At 52.8% G+C, this 12684-nt stretch overlaps 4 protein-coding genes across 4 annotated transcripts; all 4 read left to right on the top strand.

Annotated features, from left to right (window-relative positions):
• Window positions 1-78: 78 nt before the first annotated feature.
• CTHT_0028080 (D-3-phosphoglycerate dehydrogenase-like protein) lies at window positions 79-1869 on the top strand (the record flags this gene model as incomplete). Its single annotated transcript, XM_006693202.1, has 2 exons — window positions 79-395; window positions 759-1869. The coding sequence occupies 2 exons, from the start codon at window positions 79-81 to the stop codon at window positions 1867-1869; spliced, it is 1428 nt and encodes a 475-aa protein (XP_006693265.1).
• Window positions 1870-4232: 2363 nt separating this feature from the next.
• Window positions 4233-9411, top strand: CTHT_0028070 (putative myosin MYO2 protein; the record flags this gene model as incomplete). Its single annotated transcript, XM_006693201.1, has 7 exons — window positions 4233-4367; window positions 4451-4583; window positions 4645-4834; window positions 4891-8734; window positions 8793-8866; window positions 8936-9150; window positions 9209-9411. 7 exons carry the CDS (start codon window positions 4233-4235, stop codon window positions 9409-9411), a joined length of 4794 nt encoding a protein of 1597 aa, XP_006693264.1.
• A 1286-nt stretch (window positions 9412-10697) lies between these two features.
• CTHT_0028060 (uncharacterized protein) lies at window positions 10698-11365 on the top strand (the record flags this gene model as incomplete). The annotated part of the gene is made up of 3 exons (XM_006693200.1): window positions 10698-10889; window positions 10947-11092; window positions 11167-11365. The coding sequence occupies 3 exons, from the start codon at window positions 10698-10700 to the stop codon at window positions 11363-11365; spliced, it is 537 nt and encodes a 178-aa protein (XP_006693263.1).
• Window positions 11366-11674: 309 nt separating this feature from the next.
• CTHT_0028050 (putative ham1 family protein) lies at window positions 11675-12493 on the top strand (the record flags this gene model as incomplete). The annotated part of the gene is made up of 5 exons (XM_006693199.1): window positions 11675-11848; window positions 11913-11986; window positions 12046-12227; window positions 12302-12335; window positions 12394-12493. 5 exons carry the CDS (start codon window positions 11675-11677, stop codon window positions 12491-12493), a joined length of 564 nt encoding a protein of 187 aa, XP_006693262.1.
• Window positions 12494-12684: the final 191 nt, after the last annotated feature.

The following is a 12684-nucleotide window of genomic DNA, read 5'->3' as shown; positions in this document are numbered from 1 at the left end:
TCGTTTCTTTCCCCAATTCAGAGTATCGAGTTAAAATTTCTGAACTGCAGACGATACCCTTTATCACTACGCAACCAAATGGCCGCCCCAAAAGACATCGCGAAGCCTTCATGGACCAGGACGGTCTCATACAGCCCAGCTGGTAACCTCAGCGTTTCTCCGACAGCGACTTTCCACTCTCCTCCCTCTGGCCAGGGCAGCTTCCTCACGGGGTCTCTGGCGCATCGGACTGTTTCCCAGGCAAAGCAGCTCAAACCCTTCAACGCTGAGGAGATCAAGATCCTTCTCCTGGAGAACGTGAACCAGTCCGGTGTAGAGATCCTGAAGGCTCAGGGTTATCAAGTTGAGTTCCTCAAGACCTCGCTACCCGAGGACGAGCTCATTGCAAAAATTAGGTGAGTTATTGTGGCTGTGATTCTTGTGGTTGAGTGAGCGGTTTGTTGTTGGAACGCGGGCTTCCGTTTTCGGAGGCCGAAAGTTGGGCGCCCCTGAAAAAAAAAAATAAGATGGGATGAAGGGTTACAGGGGATAGTTGTGAACATATATGTCAACCTTTCAGAAGCTACAGTCCAAAGACTTCATGAGAAGCTTCAATCCGAGGATTTTGCTGTAATTGGGTTTCTCAATGGTGGCTCGCGAAGCTCTACTGTTTGGCAGTTGTTGCAAGCTGGAGGAGGGGCCAGATGAGAGGATTCTCTGGGGAACATGCATAGACTCAATACCGGATATCCTGACGACAAGGCTGACACTCAAAACAGGGATGTACATGTCATTGGCATCAGGTCAAAGACAAAACTCACGGCGAAGGTGCTCGCTGAGGCCAAGAACCTACTGGTCATTGGCTGCTTCTGCATTGGCACCAACCAAGTAGACCTGGAATATGCCGCCAAGCACGGCATTGCTGTCTTCAACTCTCCCTTCGCCAATTCGCGCAGTGTGGCCGAGCTGGTCATCGCTGAGATCATCTCCCTGGCGCGGCAGCTGGGCGACCGCTCTCTCGAGATGCACCGTGGCACCTGGAACAAGGTGAGCAACAAGTGCTGGGAGATTCGCGGAAAGACCCTGGGCATCGTCGGTTATGGCCACATCGGCTCTCAGCTCTCTGTCCTGGCGGAAGCCATGGGCATGAACGTCATTTACTATGATGTTCTCACCCTCATGGCCATTGGTACGGCGCGCCAAGTACCGACTCTGGAGGCCCTCCTGGAGGAAGCCGATTTTGTCACCCTTCACGTTCCCGAGACTCCCGAGACCAAGAACATGATCTCGACCAAGCAGTTCGAGCACATGAAGAACGGCTCCTACCTGATTAATGCCAGCCGCGGCACCGTGGTCGACATTCCTGCGTTGATCAAGGCCATGCGCTCTGGCAAGATTGCTGGTGCGGCCCTGGATGTCTACCCCAACGAGCCGGCTGCCAACGGCGACTATTTCACCAACGATCTTAACACTTGGGCCGAGGAGCTGCGCGGGCTTAAGAACATCATCTTGACCCCGCACATTGGCGGTAGCACGGAGGAGGCGCAGAGGGCCATTGGCATTGAGGTCGGTGAGGCGCTGGTCCGTTATATCAATCAGGGCATCACTCTGGGCAGTGTCAACCTGCCTGAGGTGACGATGCGCCAGCTGACGCTGGACGAGCCCGATCATGCCCGCATCATCTACATCCATCGCAACGTGCCTGGTGTGCTGCGCAAGGTCAATGAGATTCTGGCCGAACACAACGTCGATAAGCAGATCTCGGACAGCAAGGGCGACGTTGCGTACCTCATGGCCGATATCAGCAACGTTAAGCCTGAGGATATCAAGGAGATCTACGATGCGCTCGACTCCCTGACCTCAAGGATCTTGACTCGCATTCTGTACTAGGCGTGATGAGGGTAGGGCGATAGCGGTTTCGGTGGTTGTCTCTATTGTCTCGAGCATTTCTTTTTCCGGTTTTGTTCTTGCATGGATTTGATGACAATGGTACGAAGGGAATAGCTGGCGGGATTGGGAGGAGTCGTGGAGTCCATGAGAAATCATTTCAACATGGAGTGGGCTCATCAATAGTCTGGCTGCTCTAGCATTGCATACAGAAGTATCTGGTTGGAAAAAAAAGAACAAAAAGACAAAGAACGGGCGGGAAGTGGGCATAAGCAAATCCAGGTTCAACAAAAATGGCAAAAAAGTTTCTTATAGACATAATTCACGTCATCACCTGAAGAAAGATCGGCTGAAATCGGCCATCATCAGTTGTTTCGTTTGATGACCAATGTCACATCACAACTGGAGGGTTAATATGCCAGACCTGACCACCTGGTTGTTGGGAATTGTTTCTCGGAAACACAATGCAAGGGGGGAGGGAGGGGGAGACATGCATTTTGAAAACGTGGCGCAGATTTCCCCGGGATAAGAAGGCTGAAAGGGCTCCAGTTCAGGCCCATCCCCCACGGAACAGACCACGCCCAGAGAAGGGAGAGGGGGATCGACTGGCTGAAGAGGTTTTGTCAGGAGGGCAAGATCTCTTTGAGAATGGTGATCTTCCGGCGGGTGTAACGAAACGTTGAAACATCCAGCTGCTTCCTGCGCTTCTAGATGGGAGAAAAAAATGTGATGACCAAGAGATCGAATCCCTCCATGTCGATGATTCTCTTCGTTTTCCTGACCCTCGTTTGCAAGTTTGGAAGCACAGTGTGCACACTAAGGTGTTTTTACTGTATGATACACCGTCAGATACATTGTCCTGACAGCGTATGATGGTCCGCTGGGCGGCGGTCAGCGAAGCTACTTCCACAAAACTGGGGTCGCAGTGGGGCAAAAGAGCCTGGCAAGCTGCAACTTGCTAACCCGAGTGGAAGTTCGTGATCTCAGTTCAAACTTGTGGCTGTTGACGACTGGATTTGGAGCTGACACTGTGCAGTGCATGTACCTCATATCGAGATATAACTTCTATGATAACCGGTGCATGCAAAGAAAGAGTGCATAACACACGGCATATACTCAATGGGGCATGCGTACAAAGATTGGAACTTAAATGATGACTGGAGAGGTTGAATTTATGCAATCCACATATCCCGTGGCAGGAAAAAGGGATCAAGACCAGGGTGTCATGCTCGGCAAGTGTTGTGGCTCAACATGTCACTGGAAGATTGGTCTGTCGGTGTGCAAAGACATGTTTCGAAACAACACCCACAACAGAGACAACTTCAGCTGGCCAAGTCCAAGAAACTCACAAGACAGCCCGGCCCAAGCCCCAATAAGCCTCTGAATGACAAGAAAGCCGTCTTTTATGGTAGCTTGAGGCTCGCCCCTCTGAGACTGGGAGCTGTGAAGCCCCTGAGAATAGCAATGCACATAATACGATACTTCCATGCAAGTACCGTCGATACAAAGCACAGTGCTAGCAGGTGCGCTCCCACCATGTGGAACGCTGGAGAACCAGCCCCAGAGTCCCGTCTGTGCTTGGGTGCAACATGTCCCCGCTTACCGCTTCCCGATCATTGCAACTGGTCTCCCTATCGACCGAACGCCATCATTGAGGCATCCCTATGTGCACCCTTTTTTTCAGCCCCCCAAACCTCCAGCAGCAGCTACCAGCTGTCCTGAGTCCTGACACCACGGGTTGTGGTTCTGGTTCTGTGTCGGATTTGCTTTTCTGGACCAGCACAGACTCGTGCCCAGCACGCCAGCACGCCCAGCACACGCCGTCCAGGCTGACCAGGTCGTCCAGGTCTTGATCTCGGTCGTGATCCAGGTCGTCCACGGTCCCCAGGCCAGGCCGAAGCCGCATATTCTCTGCCCGACCCATCAAGCACAACGTTACCCGTCGGTTGTGGCTCCGTCCAAAGTAGCCTGAACCTAAAGTTGAGCTTCAAGTGGCTGGCAGAGCTTCCAGCGCATCTGTTTGCTGAATGAATACTGTTCAACAGCTCGTTATTGATCCGCACCATCCATAGCATTTTGATGTCCTGAAGCCCGCGCCGAGACCTACATCCTCGCAAAAACACCCTTCAGCCCCTTACGGATACTCCCGTTCGCATCGAGGCCCGCGCTCATCGCGATCTGAGACCCCAGACCCGCCTGAGCTGGCCATACATCTGCTGAACCTACCAGCCGCTCATCGCGGAATCCCTTGACGCGAAAAAACCCCTCCTACTTCCTCTGCCCCTGCGGCACGAAGCCTACAACACCACTCCTAATCTTCGTTTCTACTACTTCTTCTGCCATACTCTCTCCCCCAGCCGTATGCAATGGCGGAAGGCTACGAGGTTGGCACGAGAGCGTGGCAGCCCGACCCGACTGAGGGTTGGGTTGCTTCAGAGGTCATCAAGAAGACAGTAGAGGGAGACAAGGTTAAACTCGACTTCAAGCTCGAAAATGGCGAGGTAAGTCGGTCCCGCGTTTGCCCCGATCGTGCCATTCGTTTGGTATTCGGTACCTGGATTGCTAAACTCCCTGGCTTCTGCAGACTAGGACAGTAGAGGTTACCCTCGATGCCCTTCGCTCGGGCAACGACCCTTCTCTTCCTCCATTGATGAACCCTGCTATGCTCGAAGCCAGTGATGACTTGACGAACCTTTCACACTTGAACGAGCCTGCCGGTACGAGACACTATCCTCGAATCCAAGCGGGACAGATGCTGATAGGCGATGCCGTTTACAGTCTTGCAGGCTATTCGTCTTCGATATGCACAGAAAGAAATTTACACATATTCGGGTATTGTGTTAATAGCAACTAATCCGTTTGCTCGTGTCGATTCCCTCTATGTTCCTGGCATGGTTCAGGTGTACGCCGGGAAGCAGAGGGCGACGCAGGCACCGCATCTCTTCGCTATTGCCGAAGAAGCTTTTATGTATGAAGACTGCAAATTGTCGGAGGAAGGACAAGGATGTGCTGACCGATGGACAGGGACATGTTGCGCGATAACAAGAACCAGACCATCGTCGTCTCTGGCGAGTCCGGTGCCGGCAAGACCGTCAGTGCCAAGTACATCATGAGGTACTTTGCCATGAGAGAATCGCCAGATCATCCCGGCTCGAGGACCAAGAAGGGCGGCGAGGCCATGAGCAAGACTGAGGAGGCTATTTTGGCTACGAACCCTATCATGGAAGCTTTCGGTAATGCGAAGACAACGAGAAACGACAACTCGTCGCGTTTCGGCAAGTACATCGAAATCTTGTTCGACAAGGAGACAAACATTATTGGTGCCAAGATCCGGACCTACTTGCTTGAGCGCTCGAGATTAGTGTTCCAGCCTCTTAAGGAGCGTAACTATCACATCTTCTACCAGCTCGTTGCTGGTGTCTCGGAAAAGGAGCGCCAAGAGCTAGGTCTGGGCCCCGTGGAGCAGTTTGATTACCTGAACCAGGGCAACACACCTACCATCGATGGTGTCGATGACAAGGCCGAGTTTGCTGCGACCAAGCAGTCTCTCTCTATGATTGGGGTCAGCGAGGCAAACCAGGCCGAAATCTTCAAGCTTCTGGCCGGTCTGCTCCATCTCGGCAACATCAAGATTGGCGCCTCCCGGACCGAGAGCGTGCTCTCTCCCACCGAGCCGTCCCTCGTCAAGGCCTGCGAGATTTTTGGAATTGATGCCGCTGAGTTCGCCAAATGGATTGTCAAGAAGCAGCTCGTTACCCGTGGCGAGAAGATCACCTCCAATCTGACCCAGGCCCAGGCTGTTGTCGTCAGGGACTCCGTAGCCAAGTTCATCTACTCGAGTCTGTTCGACTGGCTTGTCGAGGTCATCAACAAAAGCCTCGCAGCTGAGGAAGTTTTGAACCGTGTACACTCTTTCATTGGCGTTCTCGATATCTACGGTTTCGAGCATTTCGCCAAGAACTCGTTCGAGCAGTTCTGCATCAACTATGCCAACGAGAAGCTCCAGCAGGAGTTCAACCAGCACGTCTTCAAGCTCGAGCAGGAGGAGTACCTTAGGGAACAGATTGACTGGACCTTCATTGACTTCGCCGATAACCAGCCTTGCATCGACCTCATCGAGGGCAAGCTGGGCATCTTGTCGCTCTTAGACGAGGAATCTAGGCTTCCTATGGGTTCCGACGAGCAGTTCGTTACCAAGCTGCACCATCAGTATGGCAACGACAAGCATAAATTCTACAAGAAGCCCCGCTTTGGCAAGTCCTCGTTCACCATTTGCCATTATGCCCTAGATGTCACGTATGAGTCGGAAGGCTTCATCGAGAAGAACCGAGACACCGTCCCCGACGAGCACATGGCCATTCTTCGCGCCTCTACCAACAGGTTCCTTCGCGAAGTTCTGGAGACCGCGGCCGCCGTGCGCGAGAAGGATGTTGCCGCGTCCGCTTCTAATGCAGTGAAGCCGGCGGCGGGCAGGAAGATTGGTGTCGCTGTTAACCGCAAGCCGACGCTGGGTGGCATCTTCAAGTCCTCGCTCATTGAGCTCATGAACACGATCAACAGCACGGATGTCCACTACATCCGGTGTATCAAGCCGAATGAAGCCAAGGAGCCGTGGAAGTTCGAGGGCCCTATGGTCCTGAGCCAGCTCCGCGCCTGCGGTATCCTGGAAACTGTGCGTATTAGCTGTGCGGGCTATCCTACGAGGTGGACGTACGAGGAGTTTTGTTTGCGCTACTACATGCTTGTGCACTCATCTCAGTGGACTTCAGAGATTCGCACCATGGCCGAAGCCATTCTCAAGAAGGCGCTCGGGTCAGCTCCTCCAGGCAAGCCCGGCATGGACAAGTACCAGATGGGTCTGACCAAGATCTTCTTCCGTGCTGGTATGCTCGCCTTCCTTGAGAACCTGCGCACCAACCGGCTCAATGAGTGCGCCATCCTCATCCAAAAGAACCTGCGCGCCAAGTACTACCGCAAGAAGTACCTGGCTGCTCGCGACTCCGTCGTTGCTTTCCAGACCCTCTGGCGTGCTCACAAGGCCCGCGTGCAAGCGCAGGAGATGCGCACGATCAAGGCAGCCACTACGATACAGAGAGTCTGGCGTGGTACGAAGCAGAGGAAGGAGTTCCTACGCATTAGGAACGATATTATTCGTGCACAGGCCATCTTCAAGGGCTATCTCAAGCGCAAGGAAATCATGGAGACACGCATGGGCAATGCTGCCATCATCATCCAGCGCAACTGGCGGTCGAGGAGACAAATTCGTGCCTGGAGAGACTTCCGCAGGAAGGTCATTATTGTGCAGAGCTTGTGGCGTGGCAGGCGTGCTCGCAAGGAGTACAAGGTTCTGCGTGCCGAGGCTCGCGACCTGAGGCAGATCTCGTACAAGCTGGAGAACAAGGTCGTCGAGCTGACCCAGACCTTGGGTACCATGAAGGCACAGAACAAGGAACTCAAGTCACAAGTCGAGAACTATGAAAACCAGGTGCAGATGTGGAGGAACCGGCACAATGCTCTGGAGCAGCGCACAAGAGAGCTTCAGACCGAAGCCAACCAAGCCGGTATCGCTGCTGCTCGTCTCGAACAGATGGAGATCGAGATGAAGAAGCTACAGGCGAGCTTCGAGGAGTCAGTCGCCAACGTCAAGAGAATGCAGGAGGAAGAGAGAAAGCTCCGCGATTCCCTCCGCGCTACCAGCTCGGAGCTCGAGGCTGCTCGCCTGGAGAGTCAGCGTCACGAAGCCGAAAAGAATTCGCTTCGCCAACAGCTCGCCGAGTTGCAAGAAGCCCTCGAGCAGGTCAGGAGAAACGCGCCCGCCAACGGTGACAATACGCACAATCACGCCGCTCCTCCTGGCCTCATCAACCTCGTGTCAACAAAGAAGCCCAAGCGTCGCAGCGCCGGCGCCGAGCTTCGGGATATGGATCGCTACAGCATGGCCTACAACCCTCGACCCGTTTCCATGGCCGTGCCTGGCATGAACCGCCAGACCACGCTGTCCGGTTCGACACTGTTCCCCGGTGTGGACAGCATCGAGCTGGAGCTCGAGGCTCTGCTGGCCGACGAGGAGGGTCTCAACGAGGAGGTCACCATGGGCCTCATCCGCAACCTCAAGATCCCATCGCCGACGAGCAATCCTCCCCCGTCCGACAAGGAGGTTCTGTTCCCGTCGTACCTTATCAACCTCGTCACGTCCGAGATGTGGAACAATGGTTTCGTCAAGGAATCAGAACGCTTCCTTGCCAACGTCATGCAATCGATCCAGCAGGAGGTCATGCAGCACGATGGCGACGAGGCCATCAACCCGGGTGCCTTCTGGCTGTCCAATGTGCATGAGATGCTCTCATTCGTCTTCTTGGCCGAGGACTGGTATGAGGCTCAGAAGACGGAGAACTACGAATATGACCGTCTTCTCGAGATCGTCAAACATGACTTGGAGAGTTTGGAGTTCAACATCTACCACACCTGGATGAAGGTATTGAAGCGGAAGCTCAACAAGATGATTATTCCGGCTATCATTGAGTCCCAGTCGCTGCCGGGCTTCGTTACGAACGAGAACAACCGGTTCCTTGGCAAGCTGCTCCAGGGCAGCAGCCAGCCGGCGTACAGCATGGATAATCTGCTGTCGTTCCTCAACAGCGTCTACCGCGCCATGAAGGGCTACTACCTGGAGGACTCCATCATTACTCAGTGCATCACAGAGCTGCTGCGTCTTGTTGGCGTCACTGCCTTCAACGACCTGCTCATGCGCCGCAACTTCCTGTCGTGGAAGCGTGGTCTGCAGATCAACTACAACATCACCCGTATTGAGGAGTGGTGCAAGAGCCACGACATGCCAGAGGGCACTCTTCAGCTTGAGCATTTGATGGTGAGTGGCATTCTACTACTATTGGTTCAGACGACAGCCATTCTAACTGCCTCTTCAGCAAGCGACCAAGCTCCTGCAGCTCAAGAAGGCTACCCTGAACGATATCGAGATCATTCAAGATATTTGCTGGATGTGAGTTCCCTCTGCTCTGGTTGGCATCTATATTCTTTGCTTGCATTATCTCTGACCCTCTATCTCTAGGCTCTCGCCGAACCAAATTCAGAAGCTCCTCAACCAGTACCTGGTTGCAGACTATGAGCAGCCTATCAATGGCGAGATCATGAAGGCAGTCGCCTCTCGCGTCAACGACAAGAGCGATGTCCTGCTCCTCCCAGCTGTCGATATGGACGACAGCGGTCCTTATGAAATCGCCGAGCCCAGAGTCATCACTGCTCTGGAAACCTACACCCCGTCTTGTATGTCTTCTGTTTGTACCAAATTCTTCTTGCAATGATTACTAATTATGCCCCCTAGGGCTGCCTTGCCCGCGCCTGAAGCGCCTTGCCGAGATCGTCTCCCAGCAGGCTATTGCCCAACAGGAGAAGCTCGAGTACGAGCAGCAGCTTGCTGCTGGCATGTACGGCGACCAAGACCTTGGCGATGACGAAGGCGACCTTCCTCCTGAATCCGAACTCGAGCCTCCCCGTCGCCCTACCTCACTGACGGCTAGCTCTTAGAAGGATGCAGCTACCCATGGTCTTTCCCGTACCCCTCCCTGTGGTACCGGTGCCGGCCAAAGTGTCACGGATGGGGGAGTGACGGTGGAGACAGGAATAACGCTCACTGCTCCCGGACCTTTCGGCGGTGGCGTGTTGATGTCGGGTGGTGTCATGCTCGGCAGTGGTAAGCCCCGGCCGACTACCATGCTGTTTTCGCCGTGGAAGAAGGGCGGCTTTGAGCACAAGGAGATCGTGGAGGAGGACTGCGATAAGGCGGAGTTGATTCGAAAGAGCCGGAGCAGCAGCGTACTGTGAAAGGGACGGGATAATCTGGAGAGGTGTGGCCACACCTGGGTACTGCTGCTGTCATGATGGAGGCCTTCCGGAATGTAGCCGTGTGATTGATGGGTAAGCGGAAGGTGAAAGCGGATGAATGGGTGGAGGTTACTAGTGCCTGGCTGTGAGTGATGCCAGATATTGGAACTTTTCCTTTGTGCCCTTTTTCTCATTTCCTTGTCCCGCTGCATATTACTGGGAATTCAGGGATATGAAGCGAATTGAACGGGTTAGGTGTGAACTTGCCTTTTCTCTTTCTCTGTAGTGGTTTCTTTGTTCGTTAGTGTGGTCTCTTCCCCCCCCCCCCCCAAATTTCTGTTGTCTACTTTTGTTTTCATGGTCCCAAAAAGGCTGTTTGATCTTGGAGACCGCGGCCCCAAGACGACGCCAAGTTGTTTCCCTCAACGGACAGTTTACACCATCAGCAGGTTAGGAGATAGATAAAACTTTAATGGAGGTTATCTGGTACATTGTATGGGGTTTCATACAGTATTGACTCAGTATTGGACTTTTATGGTGCTGATTTCCGATGAGAAAAGGGGCAGAAGACTTATAGCAGTTCTACATACTGTGTGTGGACATGATGCTGTTTTTGTCACATGCCTTCTATGCATATATGTTGACCCTGCCGTTCTCATAAGTGCAGAACAATATCAAGTATATATCTTTTAATTTCAAGATCATCATTCTTTGAATGTTAGATGCAGAGTTGGAGTCTAATCTTTTACCCTGAGAAACAATTGAGTGTAGCAGCACAGTGGGGATCGGAACTCTGACACATGCGCAACCTGGTTGGATGCAGTAAAAATAATTTTTGGGCAGCCGAAGTCACCCTTCACTTACACTGTTACCCCACGTTACCAATCCCCTTAGCAACGACGCGAGATCTTTTCAGACCCTAAAAAGGTGGACGCCCATAAGAGGTTAACTATAGACCAGAAGGTCAACTGAAGAACTAGGGGAACACAATGGCGCCGCCGCGTAGCTTACCCAACATTATCATCACAGGCACCCCCGGCACGGGCAAGACCAGCCATGCCGAGCTTCTCGCTGAGCGCACTGGGCTTAAACACATCTCAATCAACCAGATCGTCAAGGACAAGGAGTGCCATGAGGGCTATGACGAGGAGTACCAGAGCTGGATTGTTGATGAGGATAAGGTTGGTGTTTTCTCACTCATAGCATCATCTCATAGCTACTAAACCAGTTGTGTTCAGCTTCTTGATGCCATTGAGGACGAGGTCACCAAGGGCGGGTGCATAATAGACTGGCACGCGTGTGATCTGTTCCCCAAGAGCTGGATTGACTTGGTGGTGGTATTGCGGGTTGACACAGCGACGCTGTATGACCGGCTTACGGAGAGGTGAGTTTTCACACCCGGAAACGTCTTCATGGACACGCTCTGTTGGGTGGTAAATGAGCTAATAGGCTGCGTAGGAAATACCCCGAGAAGAAGCTTCAAGAAAATATCGATGCTGAAATCATGGACGTGCTGATTCAGGAAGCACGAGAGGCATACGATGAAGAGATTGTAGTGGAATTGGAGAGCGTCACAACCGACCAGATGGAAAGCAACGTGGAGAGAATTGAGCAATGGCTGAAGCAGTGGAAGGAGGACAACGGGGTCGCTACATAGCCAGCAAATCTGCTCAGGATCGTGTTGAATTGCTGAGCTTAAAAAGACTCAAACTAAATCCATAATGATACATGAACCTTGGCCACATCTGATGTCAGGATCTTTTATGAAATGAGTTTGTAACAACTGGAGCGTTTATGCGGTAAATAGAAAAATATGCCCCCTTAACAAAATTTACTCCTCCAACAGCCCCTCCAAAACCCCGCTACAAGGACTTTCATTCCAGCGGAAGCCTTCTATCCCCCGTAAACAAGCTCAGTTCCGGTCCGTTTCCTTTGCCCGAGAACATAAGCAGATCAAGCCACGGAAATGGCTAGGCCCGCTGTCAACTTCATCACTGGAAACGCCAATAAGCTGGGCGAGGTCAAGGCGATCCTGGAGCCGGCCATCGAGGTCAGGAGTCAGGCCCTTGACCTGCCCGAGATCCAGGGCAGTTCAATGGAGGAGGTGACCATTGACAAGTGCCGGAGGGCTGCCGAGCTGGTATGTTGGCATTTGCTTTTCACGGTATATGTAAACAGGAGGCTAATTGAGAGTAATTTCCAAGGTTGGCGGCCCTGTCCTGGTGGAGGACACGTGCCTTTGCTTCAACGCGTTGAACGGACTGCCGGGGCCATACATGTACGTCGGTGCCTTGGGGGCCTGGACCCCTGAACTTAAGACGCTAATCCACCTCCCAGCAAGTGGTTCCTCAAGTCTATCGGTCATGAAGGCCTCAACAATCTGCTGGCTGCCTACTCGGATAAATCGGCCAAGGCTGTTTGCACTTTTGCTTACTCGGCCGGGCCGGGTCATGAGCCAGTCCTCTTCCAGGGCATTACCGAGGGCAAAATCGTGCCAGCAAGGGGACCGTCCAACTTCGGTATGTGTTGTCGCCTTTTGAAAAAAAATGTTGATCTTGCATTTGGTTAAGCGCTGACTCGCTGTGGCATGAAGGCTGGGACCCAATCTTTGAGTATGAGGGCAAGACGTAAGTTTCTGATTGAAAGATCCTCCTGGACATCACGTTCTCGCTGACCATGTCACAGTTATGCTGAGATGGAAAAGGCCGAAAAGAACAAGATCTCTCACCGGGGTAAGGCTCTCGCCAAGTTGCAAGCTTGGTTTGCAGAGCAGGCGTCATCATGATAATTTTGGTTGGAACACGAAACACTCTCGCCTTTCTATTATTGTATCAAAAATTGATAAGTAATATCCGCCGCTCTTGTCTGGTGACATAATCAGCCCGAACGCTGTGTTTCTCGCATGTTCCCCGCTGCGCCATGCCGATAGACAATTCCCAAAGCACAAAGAAAGCCAGAAAACTCCATGTATGCAAC

The sequence above is a fragment of the Thermochaetoides thermophila genome, assembly GCF_000221225.1.
Source record: "Thermochaetoides thermophila DSM 1495 unplaced genomic scaffold scf7180000011816, whole genome shotgun sequence".
Classification (NCBI taxonomy): Eukaryota; Fungi; Ascomycota; class Sordariomycetes; order Sordariales; family Chaetomiaceae; genus Thermochaetoides; species Thermochaetoides thermophila.
The sequence above is the reverse complement of the archived record's forward strand: the minus strand, read 5'-3'. Positions and strand labels throughout refer to the sequence as shown.